The 23,152-nt window shown below is 40.0% G+C and overlaps 2 protein-coding genes across 4 annotated transcripts in view; both read left to right on the forward strand.

The window, feature by feature from the left end:
- LOC135502518 (uncharacterized) overlaps positions 1–23,152 on the forward strand; it is a 476,607-nt gene that overhangs the window by 417,427 nt on the left and 36,028 nt on the right. The gene's annotated exons all lie outside the window — the stretch shown is intronic.
- Positions 1–23,152, forward strand: part of LOC135502520 (neural cell adhesion molecule 1-A-like) — a 79,219-nt gene that overhangs the window by 20,039 nt on the left and 36,028 nt on the right. For 2 of the 3 annotated variants that reach the window (XM_064795437.1, XM_064795439.1), the window contains exons 2-4: positions 21,016–21,345; positions 21,890–22,023; positions 22,688–22,886. In XM_064795437.1, coding sequence (XP_064651507.1) covers positions 21,016–21,345; positions 21,890–22,023; positions 22,688–22,886 — 663 coding nt within the window. The remainder of the gene's footprint in view (positions 1–21,015; positions 21,346–21,889; positions 22,024–22,687; positions 22,887–23,152) is intronic. The other variant, XM_064795438.1, reaches the window with a different exon arrangement.

Below are 23,152 nucleotides of genomic sequence, written 5' to 3' on the forward strand. Positions count from 1 at the left end.
ATACTAGCACTGTGCCTTTAATACTACGTACGGCAAATGTCACAGTAGGCTATGGCAAGCCAAAGTGGAATTTATTCAAGACTTTAGAATTACCATTCAAGAAGTTAAATATAAGTTCAAGAAGGAAATATATGTTCAAGACTAAAATATGTTCAACCTTGAATCAAATGTTTTCAACCTTGAATAAAATATGTTCAACCTTGAATAAAATATGTTCAACCTTGAATAAAATATGTTCAACCTTGAATAAAATATGTCCAACCTTGAACAAAATATATTCAACCTTGAACAAAATATATTCAAGACTCACGTGACCATATTCAAGACGCACGTGACCACAAAATTGATGACGTAGAGCGTAGAATCTGTGGTACTTCTGATGCGTTCTGTTTCACGACATGATTGATTGCCTGTATAGCCTAAACACTCAAACATGTCAAAAGACAACGAGAATCCGATACAGTGGTGTCGGCCTTAAGAATGAAAGGTGAGCGGCATTGCGCATTTTGAACCTATAATTTGCCTGATATGTCTGTGAAACATGTATCGACTCTGACATTCACTCGGCATCCATGTCATGATGTGTAGGATTACAGTACATGTCGGGTGTAGGCGGCTAGGTACGTGTACAACCATGTGTCAAAACCTCGTGCGAACAATTCGAGCTCCGAAACGCAACACAAGTACCATGGGTTCGGGAAAGTCCGGACGCGGGTTCGGGAAAGTCCGTAAAGCATCAAAACATGAGCAACTACGTCATCAATTTTGTGGTCACGTGCGTCTTGAATATGGTCACGTGAGTCTTGAATATATTTTGTTCAAGGTTGAATATATTTTGTTCAAGGTTTGATATTTTATTCAAAGTTGAAAACATTTGATTCAAGGTTGAACATATTTTAGTCTTGAACATATATTTCCTTCTTGAACTTATATTTAACTTCTTGAATGGTAATTCTAAAGTCTTGAATAAATTCCGCTTTGGCTTGCCATAGTAGGCTGGTTCAAGACTATCGAGGATGGCCGACTAGTTTTCATTATTCATAAGTTGTTTTGATGGCCTAGATATATGTGACAAAACTATGCGTGTTTGTGCGTGTTCATCATTTCGTCCTTCCACCAAAGTAAATAAAATAGGCCTACAGTTAAATTCAGAGCACATTAATACATCTTACACCCATATGAACTAACATCATAGACCGATATCAGTGTGAGGATTTGGACAGAGTCAGCAAATCAATGTCCGCTTTGCTTACCGAAGCGGCTAGCAGACGGCGGCAATAAGTTGAAAGCACAGGCAGATTCAACCGCGAATATTGCCTGTTCTATCGCACCCGACGTGAATTTCTGGTATGTTTTTCTATATGATAGCTCTTATACATCTGTAAGTAGGTTTAAATTATGGAGCTGTCCTTAATTAGCAGATAAATCAGAGTCTTTATATCCTACACCCAAATAAGGGTACACAATGCGCTTGTATTTGCCAATCTGTCAAGTTGTGATTATCATTGCACGTGCAGTTTTGTGTAGCATGTACAGTCCTACCAGAAAGTAAATGGTAACAGACTTTTCAAAATATCACAGATATTGTATAAGATAATTTAATGTGGTTTTCAGCAGAAAGTAATAGTCAGCTTTTTATTCTTGTATGTTTGTTCTTCTTCTTGATCATCAGTAAACTATTGAACGTGTTTGATGCATTCCAATTTCGCTTCAGCTCTTAGATAATAGAAAAACGCGTTATTCGTTATTTTCAGTACGCGCTAGTCCAGGTGCGAAAGGTGAGTGCACGCCGAGATCCGAGTTCACGTCACCCCGCTATTAAGACGCAACATCATTTCCATTTATCGTCGCCGTTGTGGGGTAATAAGCGCCATCAGCGTGATATAGTGATATCTGCACCATGACGTCAAGGGGTAGATCCTAGTTCCAGGAAACGCCTTACTAGTGCATCGTTCCTCTTGGAAAGAGTCGATGCTTTGAGAGCTGACTCGGGTCAAATCGGAGTCATTTTCGAAAAAAAGCGATAATTCAGTCAGATTTTTCATTATTCCTTTTTTTGTGCAATTTGTTGATGGAAACTCATTATGTAGAATATATGACTGGGTAGCCAGCAGCTGGGCTATATTCCCCCTAATACCAATGGGTAGTTGTAAAACAAGAAACACAGAAACGAAACAGAAACACAGAAACACAGAAACGAAACGCAGAAACCAGTCTTGTGGCGAATTCTGGTCTGCAGACTCCATCTTGTTGCCATGGTTGTGGCCGCGAACGCGGGTGTAACTAAAACTGGTATTCAGTCGGAATGGAAGGAGGAATGCTCACTTCCCAATACCCCTTTTAGCCTCATCAACGTGTGCGCAGATTTTGATCGTGCCCCTGATCATGCCGATCCACCATCTGTAGGGCATGAGGACTTTATGATCGATATGAGCCGCCAGTAAGTCGGCATGACCAATGACCAGAACACGACCATAGGCCTGCTAGGAATGTACAATAGAACATGACTCTCTATTCGAAGGACTATTTTCTATTTACACACCTCCCCAATACACTACATGTATGTACTACACGGCGTAAATAGAAAATAGTCCTTCGAATAGCGAGTCCTGTTCTTTTGTACATTCCATGGCCTGTGCACGACACTAGGCTGAACTTCCCTACTGCAACCTCATTAACATAAACAGATATTTAAAGGGACTATTTAAAGGCAGCAGCTGGGCAGGCAAGATTGAGTTACTCCAAGTCCAAGTCTAGTGCCCGCCCGCCCCCCCCCCCCCCCCCCCCACTTTACTCTATTCTAGTCGCCAAAATTGGTCTCTCACGTCTCACATAACGTCGAAATGATTCACCCATGTACTGGTACCGTACCTTGCATTTAGTGCTGCATCAGACGGGATTTGTAGGATGATCCTGGTACTTCATGTAAATTGAACACTACAAGGCAAGATGTTGCACTGCACCTTCATTTAAAATAACATGCTGTAGGAATCGAATAGAACCTACCAAAGTACTACACCACCACCTCAAAAGACTTCACCCATATCGTGCCGCCCCCTCCCCCCCCCCCCCCAAGTTGCTCCATGTATCCCCTCAACAACTCTATTGCATTCCGGCTGGCCGCAACCCACCAACCTAAGATTTTACTTTTAAACGACAATAACAACGGATTGGGCAAGGAAAGTATCGGCGTGCCGCTTGATTCCAACTTTTATGAAAACCCGTTTGATTTTCGTTTCTGCGTTTCGTTTCTGCGTTTCTGTGTTTCTGTTTCGTTTCTGTGTTTCTTGTTTTACAACTACCCAATACCAATGGTCATTTATGGCTGCCAGAAAGTCTTGCGAAATCACTGATTGTAAAAAACATTGAAACTTATATCACATACATCAGACAGACAGAGTGAATGGGACATTATCACATTTCGAATTAACCACCAAAGATCTTTAGTAAATCGCAACATTTACAGCATTTTGTTTAAGCATTCTTGCCGCGTACAAAATGTCAAAACACTAACTTTTTGTCTCACCGTAGGGGAGTCTATACAACACCGCTGTGGCCGTCGTCGTCCGTCGGCGTTGCTGTCTGTATCCTGTTTCAAAAACAGTGGTACGTTTCATAACCACTGGAGATATAACTTGAAACTTTGTACACATGACTCACAGGTCAGGTGACCTCAGACAATGAATTTCGGTCCGATCTGATTCTTGACTTTTTTTTGTAATACAGTATATATTTTTTTCCCTAGTACTTTCTTTTTTACATTTTACATTTTACATTTTACATTTTACATTTTTCTTTTTTTCTATATTTACATTTCATGATTTCATGAGAAAAAAACCTTTTTGTGGAGGCAGAGTATGGAAAAGGTAAAATGATTATTAGTATTATTTAAAGTCCTTAATTATACATAGGGAAAGTTTTGAAATATAAAAGTGCACTATTGGTGCATGTGCAGAGGTGCAGGTGCATGAACCATGTTTGTTTGTTGGGTTTTTTTTAGTTGATTGTAAGGGGTTGGGCTCTATTTGTTTAAACGATATTTTTCCATTTTTGGTAATGTTCATTGGGGTTTGTGTAATTCTTTTCTATATTAGCTTTGCATTTGATGATGTTTTGTAGTTTTTTAAAATTTAAGTCCTCTTCCTTTAGTTTTGATGTGTAAATGAATTCTTTTATGATTAATTTTAGCTGTTCAATAAGACAGACCCCTTTGTATCTCCCAGCAGAACATTGGTTTTATTGAAGTTGTAAGTTATTTGTTTTTGTTTTAAGAAATCTCCCATTTGAAGCCATATATTTTTAGATTTTTGACAGTCCCAGAATAAATGTTCTATAGTTTTAGTGTATATTGTGCAAAAGGAGCAGTTTGTTTTATTTCTGATTCTTGACTTTGCCATCATGGGGCCAGAAGTGGAAACCTAAAAATTGCGTTATCTCTCTCATGAGTGACTTGTTTTCGATAACATCTTGATGGTTTTTGATTTGACCTAATTATCAAGGTCACAAAGGTCAAATAGCATATACATGTAGTGGCCGTTTGAGTGTAACTATGGCACGTTTCTGAAAAAGGAAATAAACGCCCTTCACGAGTATTGCTTGATGTAGGGCCTATCTGTCAAACTGAGTTAAACGAAGGCAGTAGTTTTTTAGAAAGAATGGTCGAGTTGGCACCAACGATGTGTTCTATTTCAATAATGGCCGAGTAGAAAATGTTGACGCATTCCATTATCTGGGAGTTCGTTTTAAACACAACTTGAACTTTAATGTCGCAGTTAATCGTATGGTAGAACGTGGCCGGCGTAGTTATTATCAGCTTCTTGAAAGATTGAGTATATTCAACTATAATATTCGTGAAACTTGCTTATTGTTCGAACCCTATGTTGTTAGTACCATAAGTTATGGGTGCGGAGTCGGGGGCAGCAGTAAATGCAGCCACCAAGAGACTTTCCACATGAAATGTTGTAAGCGTTTACTGGGTGTTCCAACAATCGTGTAACAACAGTGTTTGCTATGATGAATTAGGAAGGTACCAAATTTGGGTAAGGTGTCATCTGGCAATATTAGCATAGTTGCAAAAGTTGGAATCTTCTGATCACCCACTGCTAAGGTCATTGTTTATGTCATTACGTGTTTTTGCTGATTTAGGTAAAATCAATTGGTGTATTAATATAAAGTCTTTCCTTAACAGGTTAGGTGCGTCAAACTTTTGGCTGGCAAATAACGCCGGTGATAAGAATTATGTATTAAAATCCCTAGAAATAAGGATCAATGACTGTTTCATATAGGAATGGCGTAGCACTTCTTAATTCTCGTAAGCTACAATTGTACAAAGACGTAGTGTCTCCTATTTTTGGCCTTCAGAAGTGTCTTGACTGTACTGGGTAGAAGCGTTTTAAACAGATAACAAGATTCAGAACTTCTTCTCACTCCCTCATGATTGAGACCGGTGGACAACGAGGCATTCCTAGAGAAGTCCGTTTATGCGAATTTTGCACCGATACCATCGAAGGCGATTATCACTTCTTCTTACAATGTCCAAAATACGCTGTACTGCGGCAACGCTTTATCAAACCCTTGTATGCAGCACATCCAAATATGTACAAATTATCCTGCCTTTTAAATTGCTCAAACAAAAGTCAAACCTTTAATCTTGTCAAATATTTACGGGAGGTAGAACTTATCCGTGTTGTGTATGGGGCACTAATTAAATGGGGCACTAATTAATGCACTAATTAATGTGGATTGTTGGTTGGAGTAGAGAAGGGGAGATCGTATAAATGCAAGAGTAGTTCTCCAGCATATATGGTTTAAGTGGGCGTTTGTCTTACGCTTGTGAGGTGGTAAGACTGCGCCGGCAATAGGGACAGTGATCCAGGGAATAAATCTTATGCTTGTGAAATGGTAAGAATCGTTCCAGTAATGGGAACAGTGATCTGGGGAATAACTCTTACGCTTGTGAAATGGTAAGATGATTGATCAAGGAATCACACAAGGTCCTGAGACAAGCAAATGTAAAGACAGCAACACTTTTAATTGGCACCTGTGATAGATTAGTTATCAATTTCCGCTCACAAACCTAGGGCGAACACTTCATAGCCAGAATTAATGATAATCAAGAAGGTGGTTAATTAAGTTTGTACCGGGTCAATAATAATAATTACAGCATGGTGAAAGGTATGAAATTGGTTAACGTACGTGTCCTGTGCTTGGTTGAAACCGAGTAAGCGCTTGAAAATATCCGAAATATGAGAAATACGGGAAATCGGAGACTAGTGACCACGTGTCTCTGATCCATGATCTATCCGCCTGTCGTGTTCTGTTCTGTTCTGAGTCTGTTCTGAGTCTGTTCCGAGTTTTTTTAATTTAGCAACTTGTTGCTCTTTACATACCGTGTGAGTTCAGAAATTTACCTGTTTTTGAGGAATTAGTTATTTCGTAATGTTAGTCAGTTTACACATCAAATCGCTACCTATTTCTGGTTTAAACTGGCTTTTCTGAAGTGATCTCCCCTGGATTGCGTCCAAATGTATGACTCAGTGTGTTTCGAAATAATTGGTATATACAGATTCATGATATTTCTCAACAAAACAAATATCTTACTTAAAGGCAATTCATGATAAATTTATACAATAATATTGGATACAAAATAATACTAATTATTACTATTTTACATCTTATTTACAAAGAAATATACAATGATTCTCAAAGTTTCTCATATCTACCATACATCAACAATTGCTGATGTCGTAACTTTACCTGGCTATTGCTCAAATTTATCCTGTGTAAGTATTCACTAAGCGATTTGTCATACAGGTATTCGTTTCTTGGTATGCGTATCCTTTAGCATGATGACATATATTAACTCTTTATAATCACTACAAACTCTTGTAAGTTTATGTGAATAAAGTCATTATCATTATTATTATTATTATTATTATAAAAGCCGGTCCCTGGAGCACTGTCCGTTATTTTGGTTGAATTTTAATGCAATTTGGGGACATTTATTGGAGGTTTTCATGGTCTTGTCTGCCGGATCACTTCACTTAGGATATATGATAAAGGTCCAGACTCCCTTGCTTCCCCAAGGCTGTGGCTATGCAGCTACTGGCCTGGTTTGCCTCAACCTGCGCTTCAAAAGATTTAAAGATCCAGACTGCATTAACTGTTGGCCCCAAGGTTGTGACCATGCATCGACTGGACTGGTTTCACAACCTGCACTTCAAAGGAATTATTACAAAGGTCCAGACTGCATTTACTAGTTGTTCTAGGTTGTGTACGTCTATTTGAGTGTATGTCTATTTGAGATACGACACAATATGTTTATTTCAGGTACGTCTCCATTAAAACGAGCGCCACCAAACGTCTATTCGAGTCATAACACAACATCAAATGTCTATTTGAGACAACCTCTATTTATGCGAAAATAACCGCCCATAACCATGGGCCACTTGTTAACTTCGCTGTGATGCAATCGATGCAATCGATCAAAATGCAATAGCACTCTTTAATCTGCCGTGAATAATGTTTACAGCTACAAACTGACTACCTTCATTGAAAATCATTGCAATGACTTATAGCCAAAACCGCTGCAAAAATAACATTAGTTGCTTTTATTTAGAGGAGAATAACCCGATTCAAACATATATTTTTGGTACTTCCGGTAAGAGGCTTCCAAGAATTCTAATTTGCGTATTCCTCATGGACCTGCACGTTTTACACCTTTTCCTGATATAGTTCTATTTCGTATAGGTGGTATTTTTGTTGGGAAATATCCGTGGAATACAAATTTAGTCGACCAGCACCCCATCTCAGAGTCACTAAATATAATATTCTACTTTGTTGCAGTTGATGTTCAGCATATTGTAAGTTTAGTACAACATTCATTCAGCTGTTCGGCGGGTCATGGCTCAATAATATTGTATATCACACCTCAAATCAAATCCGTGAATTTCATTTGCTCTAACCTGTGATGTGGTGGGCATAGTTTGGACATGTACAGTAGTTCCTCGCATAGCTCACCGTCTGACCCAGACCCGATTTGAAAATTCCAGCGAAGTTGTCAATTTTTACCCTAACAATAGCGATGATGTCCATTTTACTCCAACAACAGAAATCGTTGACCCAACCTCTTAACCGACCTACGCGGAACTCAGTTATGTCAGTCCTGGAGGTTTCCTGGCGTTTGCGAGCAATGTGGAAACACGTTACATGTGTTGTCAAAGCCTATTTAATCAGTATAGTGGACTATAATCACTGCCTATCCAAGTCCGCCTAAAATCCTGCAGCACTCACAAACGCAAAATCAAAGCTGCCCTTAGAAATGGCTGGTGAGTTGCAGCAGTCGAATGCTTACGACGGATGAAATGTTGCTGCGTAAATGAAGGGAAGGCAGATGCATTATTTCAATGACAACTTGCCATTCTTTTTACCGGGATATGACTACATTTTATCTGATGAAGCAAATAACAATTCCGTTTGTTCTTGATATTCTGGCTCTTCATCTAAAAACTGCAAATAATCTTCCTTGTCACTCTGTTCAATTTTAGCTAATTGTCCAAGGTCTTCTTGTTGACCTTCATTGTCGTCAATAATTGAGCAGACGGCCATCTCAATCTCCAACTCCAAAAGCTGTGCGCACAGCATCAGCACTGATCCTCTCTCAAGACAATTGCCCCCAGTAAAATAACCCCCTGTACAATTGCCGCCCCCCCCCTTCAGTCAAATTGCTATCAGTGAAAAAGCCCCTTTGGAGCTGAACTCTTTCTTCACAAAGCTGTTTTCTCCTCCGTTTGCGCTACCAAGACTCCCTCCATCCAGCTAGACCTATGCTAATCCAGCTAAAGAGAAGCTTTCAACGCGTCGTAATGAACTCCATTTTTCAAAATTGTCTATTGGATCTTGAAACAATGTATGCCTTGAATTAGTGGGAAAACTGACCTTTCACCACCATGATACTTCGCCGTATCTAAATTGGAAAAAGTCCAACCAAGATTTGGATTCATAACCTAACAATAGCGATTAAGAGATTAAGAGATTGAGAGATTCACCCCCGGCCTATGACCTGAACTATATCCAGAAGTTTGTCACTTGTTCCATCTGTCAAAATGACTCGTTGGAAAATTCTTGTCTTTGGCATCTTGGTCTGAGCCACTGTTGCTGGCCACCGCGCTTGGCTATGGTAACTGATGAGGATACTAATGGTGACGGAGACCGCGAAGATGATAATGGTGTGAATGCTGACGGTATTGATCCGCCGATGGAGGGGCCCCTATGGAATGCCAAAGCGGAATAAACTCAACACAAGAAAATATCTCAAAAATTCTAAATTCTCTACCAACAATCATGAACTTCAACCAAAACTTTAAAGAAACACCCTCAAAACAAAAAAAAAAGACGGAAGAAAGAGGAAACAGCTCAAGATAAAAAAAACCTCCCTCAAAGAAAAATAATTCGCCTCAACATTAAAAAAGTTCCTCAAGGCAAAAAATTCCCTCAAGATATAAAAAACTCCCTCAAGAAAAAGAATTCGCCTCAACATTAAAAAATTCCCTCAAGATATAAAATTTCCCTCAAGATATAAAAAACTCCCTACAGAGAAAAAGAATTCGCCCCAACATTAAAAAGGTCCCTCAAGGCAAAAAATTCCCTCAAGATATAAAAACTCTCTCAAGATATAAAAACTTCCTCAAGAAAAAGAATTCGCCTCAACATTAAAAAAGTCCCTCAAGATATAAAAACTCCCCCAAGACTCACGTGACCAGGATCAAGAATCACGTGACCAGGATCCGTTACCCATGTCACGTGACCCGCGCATACCGATGACAATGAGCACCCGGGGATGAGAATCTATTCGCGATCTGATCATTATCATGATAGCTCTATGAACTGTAGTGTCACTCAGTGCATGCTCACAGCTCAGCATGCTCAGTGACAGTTTTGTTGTCAGTTACATGTGGTCAAATGCCATTAGCAGTGTCAATGCATTGCGGATTGGATCAGTTGGCATGCAGCCTATGTCATGGTGTCCCAGCATGATGTCCGGGAATGATGTATAATGGTGTAGCCTATACATGTAGGCCTAGCCTTTAGCATAGCCTATGCATGCTCACCTGCATGACCTGAATCGCTGGCGCTGCTGCTGCTGCTGTTGTCGTTGACCCCGCTGGTAGTGGTAGCTGGCGCCCTATCCCTGCCATGTACGGATGATCGAGCAGCTGCCGGACGATGCCACGTACGCCTTCGGGAGCATCGGTCGCATTACGACGGGGATCTCTTAACAGATCCTCCATTTGAGAGTCCTGGAAGAGTCGATCAAGCTCAGCCTGCTGCATGTGCTGCCTCGCCATCCTCAAAATGTCAAAGCTGACAGCTCGCGCGCCGACGTCTGACGTCAGGGATTTATGCGTGTCACGTGATTCTTGATCCTGGTCACGTGAGTCTTGGGGGAGTTTTTATATCTTGAGGGAATATTTTGTCTTGAGGGACTTTTTTAATGTTGAGGCGAATTCTTTTTCTTGAGGGAGTTTTTATATCCTGAGAGAGTTTTTATATCTTGAGGGATTTTTTTGCATTGAGGGACCTTTTTAATGTTGAGGCGAATTCTTTTTCTTGAGGGAGTTTTTTATATCTTGAGGAAAATTTTATATCTTGAGGGAATTTTTTAATGTTGAGGCGAATTCTTTTTCTTGAGGGAGTTTTTTATATCTTGAGGGAATTTTTTGCCTTGAGGGACGTTGAGGCGAATTATTTTTCTTTGAGGGAGGTTTTTTTTATCTTGAGGTGTTTCCTCTTTCTTGCGTCTTTTTTTTGTTTCTTTAAAGTTTTGGTTAAAGTTCATGATTGTTGGTAGAGAATTTAGAATATCTTGAGATATTTTCTTGTGTTGAGTTTATTCCGCTTTGGCATTCCATAGGCCCCGGCCCTTAGACGACATCTGAATGCTTATTCGGTTGGTCAGGAGATTCGGTATCTGGATAACTACATCCAGGCCCACCTTTTAGGTCACGCCCATTCCCAGACACCTTCAGCGTACGCGCAGAGATATCGAAACCTTTCGGGACTGGTTAGCGAATGAGGATGATATCAGGAATTCGTGGCCTTACATGTACATGAACAACGGCTCAGGAACAGCGAATACTGAGCACAAGAGCGATAATTTCATATTCACCAATACTTCACATGAAACAAGTTATCAAAATTCTGATCGGACAAACGCTTTACACAAGTCTCAGTCAATTATCGGTATTATTGAGTTATCATTGTCCTGCTACTATTGTGCGGGAATAGTTAGACCAATTACGATCAAATTATGTCTGTAATCCCAGTCGAAGGGTGATTAATGCCTCGTCTAGGACCCGCTATTGTTTGAGTAAAAATTGACAACTACGAGGGACATAGAAAAATTTCAAATCAGGTCTGGGTCAGACGGCGAGCTATGCGAGGAACTGCTATGGCAATGCCTCAGACAGTGGCAATCTCATTTCTCTATTCGATTTGTGCCAGTAAATGACAAGTATCTATCACACATATTCGAATGGTTCTAGGAATTAACAGAGCTTCACTACAGCATTACCAGCTATTGCGGGCCTAGCACACTCTGTTTTGAATAGAGGGAGACTCCATCATTCCTATTGTTTGAGATTGGAAAGGTGTGAATTAATCTGGCAATTAGCCTCCTGTGCATTGGTGCATACAAACACTAAAATGTTTGGTTTTTGCTGATTTAGGGTCAAATAAATCAGCCAAAAGTTTTGAAAGCTTCACAAATGATTGTTGCAAGGAAGTACTTTATGATAGTTTGCGAAATTTTGATTAATTCTAGGTGGAAAGTAATATTTTTCGCATATTTGTTGGGAAAAAAATTGAAAATCCTCCAATTTTCAACCCCCCTATGGACACTATGAATTTTTCTCCAATAAAGCTGAAATCTTGGGAATATAATCCTAAGAGTTATATCAACCACGTCTGAAGTCGGGAGTTTGTATCAAATGTACAGTTTCGGAGCTAGCGCAGCTAGAAAAGCCCCCAAAACCCACTTTCTCAGGAATTTACACTACGGGCTACGAGTGAAGCATTACAGATTTACCAAAATTTTCAACCTATAGATGGACACATCGAATTTCCATCCAAATCACTCCAAATTTTGCCAGTAAATACCTAGACATATATAGAATTGTGTCAGAAGTCGGGAGTTGGGATTATTTTAACACCCCGCCCAAAAAGCCAACTTTATTGATATTTCCTATGCATTTTCCATTAGGCTTGCCAGGACCAATTAAGCAGGTGCACTAATTGGCTTAATTGGCTAGGCCCGCAATAGCTGGTAATGGCCTTATGTGTAAGATAAAACAATGACATTTCGATGTACACTTGAAAAAAAGGTATCAGGTTATCATATTATAGTAAATACCGGTTGGAAGTAATTAACTGGATTTGAGAGAATGACCACAAAACCTTATGTACATTTTGTATGCGTTTTCCTGCTCATTAGAACCTTGATTTCTGTGTTTTGTTCATGGCCGTTTCTTCATTCATTACTTTGACATGCCGGTAATTGAGTCTGCCGGTGAAGCTTGGCCTGAGTTTCAATTTCATGACTATAAGCCTAATATTGACATCGTTGAACAGTACGAGTGTGGATCAACGGCCCCAACGCTGCCCACGTTGCGGATGTAAATGAGAGCATCGAGTGGAAAACCTGAGGCCAAAGATTGATGCAAAATGATTTAGGGCGCAAATTAATTTGTTATTCTGCGAGTTTCCAGAGGGAATTTCTCTGATTATACCTGGTATACTTTTGAAAAAGTAACTATTTTCAATTCTTGATTGAGTTCAAGAAGAACAATTGTTTTTCCTCCCCATGCCCACAAAGCAGTTTTCCCTGAAAATTATAAAATCTTGACTTCACCGATCGAAACTATACCAAAAACGGCCTACTAAAAATATATCTGTATGATATAAAAAATGGTTTGCCTTCGTGTCGGGCCATAGAACGAATGTCACGCCTAAGTGTGCTTTCCATACCCCTCCCCCCTCCCTGTGTATGTACATGTAATACTTTAAACGACCCATTGGCGACCATACCCATAAAACCAGCGAAGCTACCAGGCCGTCAGGTGTCTAGTTTCTAAATATCACAGAGTTAAAATAAGATAGACCTAATTGAATGAGGTATGGTATACTTTGTTGGTCGTGTATCTAAGCCAAAAAAAAGTATGGACATAAAGCACCATTCATGGGTTGATGTGAATTTTTTAAATGTGGCCTATTTTTGGGAAGCGCTATTATTTTTCACAGGTTTTCTGGAAATCTGACCTTTTTGACCAAGTCGGAGAAATGTCGGATAAATCAGATATAAAGTTAGAGAAAATGTTAACAAATCGAAAAAAGACAACTACTTGTGTATACAGACTGGTTAACTTTCGAAACATGTTTTGCAGGACAAGTGCTGTCAATTACAGAGAGATGTCCTGATTTGCGAGGTCAAATTGAATAGAGGCAACCAATTTGGGACCAATACTAGTGTCCAAGCCAAAATGACCATCACTCGGGTGTAGTCTAATGCCTCAGAAATCCCACTCGAGTGGTTTTGTGTATTACCCAACCAATCAATGTATGCATTTATTGCGAACTAAAAATATAATTCATATTCATTCCTCAGCCAGGGCAGGGCTGGTGACAGTCCGCTACGTCATGAAACTCGACTAGTTATTTCGGTATTGCACCAGAAAACTACATTGCCTTCATGTACGCAATATATAACAAATCCCCTCATTTAAGCTGAGGTAATGTGCTATTTTGAGGTAAGGGTTTAAATCCATCGGAAAGGAGTTTAAATAGCCTAAAATGAAAAACTTATTCAAATTAATTTTGCGGCCGGGACGAAGTCCCGCATCTGCGAAAATCTGCGTGAAGTAAATGACGGTCACCACTTGCCTCATAGATGACGTTAATAGCAATATATACACTGCATCATGCTATACGCGGGCGCCACCTACCTGTTCTTCGGTGTCGTTCCAACTTCCACAAGTATGGACAACCACCACGACATATGTGCAACTTTAAGAGGGTTCAGATCGGTCTCAAAAGTGTGTCAGCTAAATTACGGCCACCACTACGGGTGGCACTGTCTGTCACTGGGGGAATTTTAGTAAGAGAGACATGCGTCCTAACTCCATCCTCGCGGTTGGGTGGTTCTGGCACTTTTTTCATTAATTTTTTCCAAGGCATCACTTTTGAGGTGTTCGGGTTCCAACCCGCTGACGTGAAGTTATTGACATGCACTTGAAAAATATTAGTCATACAGACCATGCTTAATTCTTAAAAGTGTTGCAACCTCCCCCCTAAACAGTGCAAGGAAATTGTTCTTTTTCAAATGGACTGTTGTCAGTTTAACCTCGACCAGACCTTTTTTCATCGCTGCGTGACCACATACGTATTACCCTAGCCTAAATCAACGCTGACTAGTGAGATACCGATACACTATTATTCCAGACATGGCTGTACATGTCTGAGGTCCAGATATTCTCCATGCTGAACTGGCTCTACTCGACCTAAATTGGCATATTTCGACACTTGGCTGTAAGCCATATCGTCATTTGAGTGACTTTGGGGCCGCTTATTGTCCTCATCGGATTGGCTTGAACTGCTTTCGGTTGTGCTCTGGCCGGGTTGTCCCTAAGTTGCTGTCATTGTCTTCTGGCTCCTGTCTCTCCTGACCGATTTTCTTCTTGCTTAAGACATCCTTCCCGAACTGCTCATATGGGGTTGCGTACTCCATTTGATGATCCTGAGGTTCGGGAGGTGGGTTTTCGCCCGAATCATTTTGCAGCCTTCTCGAAGGACTATCCACGTAGTCGTAGGCGTCTACGTCTACTTCATCATCTGAACTCGTGGGCTCGTTCCCAAGGACTGCGCGCACTGGCTTGTGATGCCCTATAGCCATTGGCAGTGGAGCATTCTGGTCGGGCGGGCGTTTAGGGTGAAATGCATCATTTTCGTATTCAGTCCCAGTGTTCACGTTGGCATGTACAGATCTATTTCCGGCTGTTTTAAATTCAATCCTCGTATCGTCGTAATCTGCAGTGTCATTTGTATATAGCTGATTCCCCCTGATTCTTGTACTTTTATCTGCGGTGCCATTTATAGGTCGAAGGCTCTGCGTTGTCCCCCATCGCGCCAGTCCACGTTTCCTGCGGAAGTAAAAACAGCGTTAATTAACGCAACCAATAAACGTGGAAGTACGAGTAACATGCTACACCGCGAGTGCATTCACTTTGAATAAACAGAATTGCAGCGTTTAGTTTTCCTTAATATTTTGTAACTTTTACGCGACTTGCGGGTTCCCGTCGCATATCTTGGGCTCAGGAAGTGGTACTTGCCCTTGCCTTCCTCTATTAGAGATGTTCCCTCGTCGTAGATGTGGCGCTTGACTTGAATGATGTCGCTTCGTGTATTGATATCCTGCGGTGTTTTGATTGTATATCTTATGTGATCATCGAGAAACTAGTGTTTGTGACTATGTTTCAGACTGTACAGTATCTTACCATAAAACAAATACCGCAATGACGCCTGCTACAAGTACAATGACTCCTCCTACTACCACACCGCCAACAAGAGGAAAAACTGTTAAAAAACAATAACCGCATTTTGATTAAATCTTCATCAGACTTGGCATTTTTAGTCAGGAGAGCATACAGTAAAGATGAATACATTTGCAATCGACTTGGTATCGCAGTAGCCTTCGTCATCTTGATCCGAGCTACTGAGGTCAGACTAATACCAGATATGTTACACTTTATACATGCTATGTGTTAATAATGTATGATCTCGGAAAGTTTTGCTGTGCAACACCATAGCCAGGAATGTGACGAAGACAAAAAATTTAATTAGCTAGTGATAAAAATGCAGGTAACCAGTTTCTGAACTCAGACCAGTTGGAGAAAACTGTCTGGTTGGCGAAAAACTGCATCGATATACTGTCTCAGTCACTGCGAATCAAAGTGGTCTGTTTTGTGTGCTTTCGCTACAAACAGCTACATTTAGTTCCGAGTGCATGATCAACAGTGTGCGAATGGGCGAAGAAGATGAGTTTTTGCTTGACTTCGTCGCTGGTCTAAGCAGGCGATTGCCAAATTATCAAAACTGATCTTGACATGTCCAAATTGTTATCAAACAGACAAAGTCAAATGGCAACTTAATCCGAAGGTTCTATATTCTGTCGAGCATCTACATGTATGATATAATAGTACAAATAAAAACAGTAATTCTGGCTATACGAGGGATTTAACACATGACCCCCGTGGCTTTAAGCGTTTTCAGCTCTACAGTTTTTACATAATTTCATAAAGTCCTGAAAAATGAGTGCCTCTCTTAACCTTGGAGGGTTAACTTTATATACACGGATAATTCAGCGCAAAGAGGATTATTCCGATAATTGTTTCGTATCGAGTAATAAGCCCCCCTTCTTAGGCGGGGCTCTTAAGATACACGCGTGTGCGGGAGTAATGATGAGAAATGACGAGAGTAACTTGCATAGGCCCAAATCAATTTTTTTTGGTTTTTCAAAATGACGCTCAATTAACTCCGTTTACTTTACGATTTCTCCGCGCTCTTCCGGTGGTGGTTGCTATCCCATTGGTTGAAATTAATTTAAATCTTCATGGGAATTCGCTACATATGCCTAAGAAATTGGCCAATTATATTAATATTTTTATTAGGGAAATATCCGTCCTACATAATGAGAGAAAAGGATGGTTTATTTCAATTTTGTGTCGACATGGTCGAGGTCACGTGACATAAACAAATCAATCTAATCGCGCACAGCCGTCCCAAAAAGGCACTTTAAGAAAAAGAAATACGTTTTTCCAGCTTAAAACCAAACTGACGACTAAGTTATTATATTTGTCTACTTCCCAAATCTGAAGTATCAAATGAATCACAAACTAAAACTAGCTCAATTTAGCTATAGTTGCGTGAAAAATTCGGGTGAGCGGCATTCTGCACCCTAGCGGCCAATAATTAAACTACTTTCAGCCGCCTGCTCTGGTCTCGTTAGGGAGTTTTCCCCAAATGTACGTGATGATGACGTGCCCCATTAACAGCTATTTTAAAATGCGTTTCCAAAGTGAATGCATGAGGACAACCCATTTGTGTCGTATATCACTGGAAACGCCCGATTCCCTTGATTCTGCGGGTTATTTAATCGGGCATTTTATTTCTTTAAATAAATCATAAGCGTCGCATTTGCTCCTAGGCCTAGCTCTGTTCACCATCCCAAATGTCAATATTGCCAATTGGGCCGGACAATCACGAACACCCCCAAATGTAATACATTTCTTCCTGAATAATTCTTACAGTGACCATTCCCCCATGAAAGACAGTAAAGTTGCTTACGCTACACAACAATCGAGGGTCAACCATTGAACTTTTGAGATATGTTGAATATTGCCCAAATCAGCGAAAAACGCACCAACTGGCACTGGACGGCTTTTCAAAACGGGGCCGACGCACATCCCAAGTTCAGTGTACACATACGTCGGAAACAACAGTAAATTCGTAGTTTCTTGCTAGCCGCCTATTGAGTAGCGCGTCTAGGTTTCAGAAACTCCAACAAAACATGTTTTTGCCAAAACAACTGCTAAATCAACACTGACATACTGTGAGGACCGAGAAATCAATGATTTTAGGAACTACGGTTAGGGCTTGGCCGCGCATGAATAGGACTAAGGACAATCACAATGTATTACCAAAACAAAAATGTGTCGGAAGGAACTATGGATGGTCCCAACATGGGGAGTTTTGGGGGAGTTTCCCCTCCATTGTACTGGGTAAAAACGCTACGCTATCGTAGGGGGGTTCGGGGGTGCTCTCCCGACCTAAGGGGGCTCACTAAGTCCTTGACTTTTCATATTAGTGATCAGCGTACCAAACTGCAAGTCGCGTCAGATAGAAGCGAGCATTTACAAGTTACATTTGCATTAGACTGAGATTTCAGGATATGATCTGCGCGCGTATAAGGCATGTGGTTTGCACTGAATGCGATGGCGAGGTCGCTTATACTTGCAACTCATGTACTTCAAATTCGAGCCCAATTGACCAATGCCGAACCACATATTGTTTGTTTCTGAAAAAAATTAAAATGAGTGTTCTCCTTGATTTCAAATGCATGGTGGTTGATGGATATAGATATCATTCAGTAATCCAAATGACCCATCTGAGATCAGGCTTCTCTTTGCTCCAACTAACAAACCCTGTCAAAAAGCAATACAACCCACTGCGAAGAGCGCTTGTTCCTACTACTTGACACACCCAGCGTACATGTGTTGTATAATTCCATAAAACAGATTTAAAGTGTAATAAAATTACAACTTTCTAACCCTTTTGTGTTTGAATATCTTATACCAATTTTACGCTGCAACACATACTGCTTTAGAGTGGTAATTGTGAAATTTGTAACACAAACAGCGGTAGGAAAGATAATTGGTATATTGCGTCGCCGATCGCTGCAATGTGCTATCTATTCGGTCAACAGTATGGTATAGGCCATATTGACCGGCAATGTTTGTCACCGCTAAATCACTCACCAAAGCCTTGGCATTTTCCGCCTCAGAAGCTTTTTTTGCCCAGGCAAGTAGCCTCGATTTTGGACCAATCAGAACAGCGACCTCAGCAACTGCAGTAGTAGGCCTATCCGATTCGAAGCGACAATACGATTTGAAATATCCATGACAATACGACTTAAAATTGTGATAATTCATGTTTTGCCATGACGCAGGGGAAAGAGGTCGATAAAATGTACTTTACAGATTGTGGATTTAAAGCTAGTTTTTGTCTTGGCTATGCCCATTAAACGGATTCTAAAAATACAGTAACAATTGCAATAGTTGTACTGTTGCCAAAACAGGCGACGAGGTTGGACAGCGTGCGATCGCGAGACCTTCGCCCTCTTTAAGTTTTCATATCAGCGCTGTGATTGGGCACGCGCTGAGAGCGTGCCGAGAAAACAGGAAAATCGATGGAATCCGTCATAGTTTGTGGAGCTCGGAGACAAGACCACTAATGAATATTCATAGGGTGGAGGGTCAAGGCCTATCAATTAGACGAGTGCATGTTTTTAACTCTCAAGTACATATTTGGAGAGGTATTGAGAAATATTTGTTGTGGCAAGTCTACAGATATAAAGAAATTATTTGATGAAAAAAATAATTTATAATTTTGCTAATTTGGTAATAGGGGGCGTGTTTTGAGATTCTTCTGCCAGTTGGCTGAAAAGAGTGGAAATATCAATGTCTGTCTAATTTGTCGATTATCAAAAAAATTCCGTGGTCAACTACCAGTTTATTTTTCACCATTTACTTGCCCGTCTGTCCGAAATATCATATAAAAATTTCAGATTCTCAACCCCACGCAGTATTTTATGCGTCGCGGTCAAGCATTGACAATTTAACTGCTAAAAGGCTTAAAAAATCAATTGTGGTCTTGTCTCCATTTACACTACATTTTGGGTCAATTTAGTGAAAAATTTGAATGTGCTCAAATCACTCTAATTCATTTAGAATATTGTATTGCTGATGATTTAAGGTCAAAACAAGCTAAAATAATGAGAAAAAAACTTAATTTGACCCCAATATGAGCCAACTTAGCCCCGGTCTAAGTTCGGTTTCATTCTTACAAGTCTTGTCGTGTTGCCATTCATTTTTTAATTTCTTTGAAACTACTTAGGCCTTGATTCTGAAAGTTGTGCCCTAAGCAACAAAGATATTCCGAAATCACATCCTAACTTTCAGCTCAATAGCTTGCTTATTCTGGCCAGGGCTGGTCTTTGAATTTGGTGCTGTTGGCTGCAAAATCATGACTTTTTGTCGATTTTGTCCTCTTTCGTCGCTTTTGGCACAGTTGTAACACTCTTGGAAATGTCTCTCACTTCTCCAAAAATGTCCAGATATCCCTTTCCTTTGTTGGAGAGTTGTGGGATGTCATCTACATTAGTTTGAAAAAATTCTCAAAATGTTAACCCCTGAAATCTACCTTCATTGAGACAAGACCACTAATGAATATTCATAGGGTGGAGGGTCAAGGCCTATCAATTAGACGAGTGCATGTTTTTAACTCTCAAGTACATATTTGGAGAGGTATTGAAAAAATATTTGTTGTGGCAAGTCTACAGATATAAAAAAATCTTTGATAAAAAATTAATTTGGAATTTTGCTAATTTGGTAATAGGGGGCGTGTTTTGAGATTTTTCTGCCAGTTGGCTGAAAAGAGTGGAAATATCAATGTCTGTCTAATTTGTCGATTATCAAAAAATTTCCGTGGTCAACTACCAGTTTATTTTTCACCATTTACTTGCCCGACTGTCCGAAATATCATATAAAAATTTCAGATTCACAACCCCACGCAGTATTTGATGCGTCGCGGTCAAACATTGACAATTTAACTGCTAAAAGGCTTAAAAAATCAATTGTGGTCTTGTCTGCTCGATAGTGGTGACGCAAACGCATGAGAGTCAGGATGGGTATAGGTGTGCTTAGGCACGTTATATATAGATAACGATGCTGCAACGTTTGATTGCGGCGCTCTCATTGGGCACTTTTTCTACCCCTACAATCCGGGTATAGATTTCACCAGGGGTAAAAAATATCGACAAGTAACGACTAGGCGACCTTGAAATACTTTATTCTATTTAAGACCAATATTAGTTTTTGTTAGCAGCCTATTTCAAGCGAAACATACTTGTGCTTAGAAAAATGGCTTATTCAAATTCCTCCAATAACAGTCACCGCATCTACAATCCGGGTATAAATTTCACAAGGGGTATAAAATATCGACAAGTAACGACTAGGCGACCTTGAAATACTTTATTCTATTTTATACCAATATTAGTTTTTGTTAGCAGCCTATTTCAAGCGAAACATACTTGTACTTAAAAAAATGGCTTATTCAAATTCCTCCAATAACAGTCACCGCATGTCGCCTTGTAGGTCTATATAGTAAATCTTCTTCAATTCTTTTCAGCATTGACCGGTGCTAATTACCAGAATGATATCACAGTACAGCCAGGACCAGTCGAAGTTAAGCAAGGACAGAACATCAGGCTGTGGTGCAAACTGAAATACGACCCTAATAAAGTAGTGCCGGTAGTCTGGCATACGCCGCCAAATTTCAAAACAAGAGCCAATGATTGTACTTCTTTCGTAAAGGATAAATATATCATGTCATGTTTAGACACTGATGACCCTTTTGGATATTATAATATGACAATAATGGATGTCCAATGGGCCGATAATGGGGTATATCGGTGTCTGTACACCAAACATATGGACATTGTGGATTTACAAGTTTTGGGTAAGTTATAATCAGGAGCTACACCAATATAAGTCATCAGAGCACTCTAATCTAAGAACTCATGAATTAGAAATAAAGTTGATTGCAAATGACTAGGATGCAAGAGTGGTTCTTTTGGCGCCCATGACAATAAAACTAGTGAAAGTGCTCAAGTCGTGATCTATATCAAGGTGTTCAAACAATGTACCATGATTGAAGTAGCTATATAGCCCCGGTTGCTGAAGTAGTGGTAGCCAAGTCAGCTACAGTACAGTGTACACCGCGGCTCATATGAATACGAATATTACATACTTCAGACAAAATCTCGTGAACTATCCACCAGACACAAACTGTTCATTTTTTTTCTAATCGTACTTTTATTATGACAGAAATAAGTGTGCATTGGATTTTCATCATGTAACTTTTTATTTCAAACTCTTTTTTAAAATTCTCGCTAAAATTACAGATAAAAATATTCCGAACCACTATTTAGCCCTAGGTGTTGATGAGAACCATGTGCTTCCACTTCAACTTTGTGGGCTGATTTTCTCTTGTCTGTTTTCAGTTCCGGTAACAGATGTGACACTAGAAAAAGACGTCAAAAGCTCTGCTGCAGAGCCCCATCGCTTGTATGAGTACTTTACCTGCACAACAAACTGTGCATTTCCAGCACCCAAGATTTCATGGCGTGTAAATGACGTAAGTAGAGCAATATCAGAGGACGATGTCTTGATTTTAGCAGGTCTACACCGATTGAAACGATTTATTGATCTTTGGTCTTGATTAGACAGCTAAAGGCAGGTAGGGGGACTATAGGCCGGAGCAGAAGGGCTTAATTTGCCACCATCAGGAGACTACTGTACACTGTAAGGACCCTGGGTCAGATTCAGCACTTAATATTATTCATTTTACAAGCGTGAATCAATATGAAGTACTGTAAGATGTGAAATACCCCTATAAGCGACTTTGTGTAACTTTATCTTGCCTGCCTAGCTAGCTGCTGCCTATATTGTCATTTTAAGATGAAGTCAGTGACAGTGGTTCCTCGAGCAAACTGCTGTGCATTTTTTTAATGAGCCTTTTATTCAATAATAAAATCATGATATCATTAATCGTTATAGGGACACCTTTGGCACCGAGACATACTGTCTCTAATTAAGAGAGTTACCCTGATTATCACGGAAAAAAAACTGAGTACTGTCTATATAAACGGAAACGACCTTTTGGTACCAGTGCAGTATTCCAAATAGAGAGGGTATCCTTGATAGAGTGGTGTCCACTATAGGGAGGTTCAACTTAAGTGTATAAGTGACGAAGATTAAACAGACACTTTAACTATACCATTGCCATACGTTTTTTCCAGCAACCGTTTAATGCCAACGCAACGGTCAAAGAGTTAGGCTGCTCAGGGGCCAAGGAGAGCCTAAAACGGACTGAGAGCAGAGTGAGTGTAATGAGCGCAGGTATGGATATGGAGAGAACAGAATATTACATCTCTTGTACGGCAGAAAACGTTTTTGGAGAGCCAAATGTTTCAAAGGCAATAACTGTCAATAATGTTGGTAAGCATCTCACAATTGTCATAAGTTATCATATAGGCCTAACATTGTTTATTTCTGTGATCTCCCTCAATCTTTATTTCAATTCTTTAATGGAAATACTAATCAATGTGAATGTCTAAAAATTGAAAGCGCTGGTTTGAGGAATGAGTTGCTATTGTTACTGATTGAATATTGGGGTTGTATCCTTGGAGAAGATTCTGCTATCACCAGAAAAACACTGTGCAAAAGTGTCCTAGGATAGCATGTCCTGGGAAAAAAGGATTTTA

This window comes from Lineus longissimus, chromosome 18, assembly GCF_910592395.1.
Source record: "Lineus longissimus chromosome 18, tnLinLong1.2, whole genome shotgun sequence".
NCBI lineage: Eukaryota > Metazoa > Nemertea > Pilidiophora > Heteronemertea > Lineidae > Lineus > Lineus longissimus.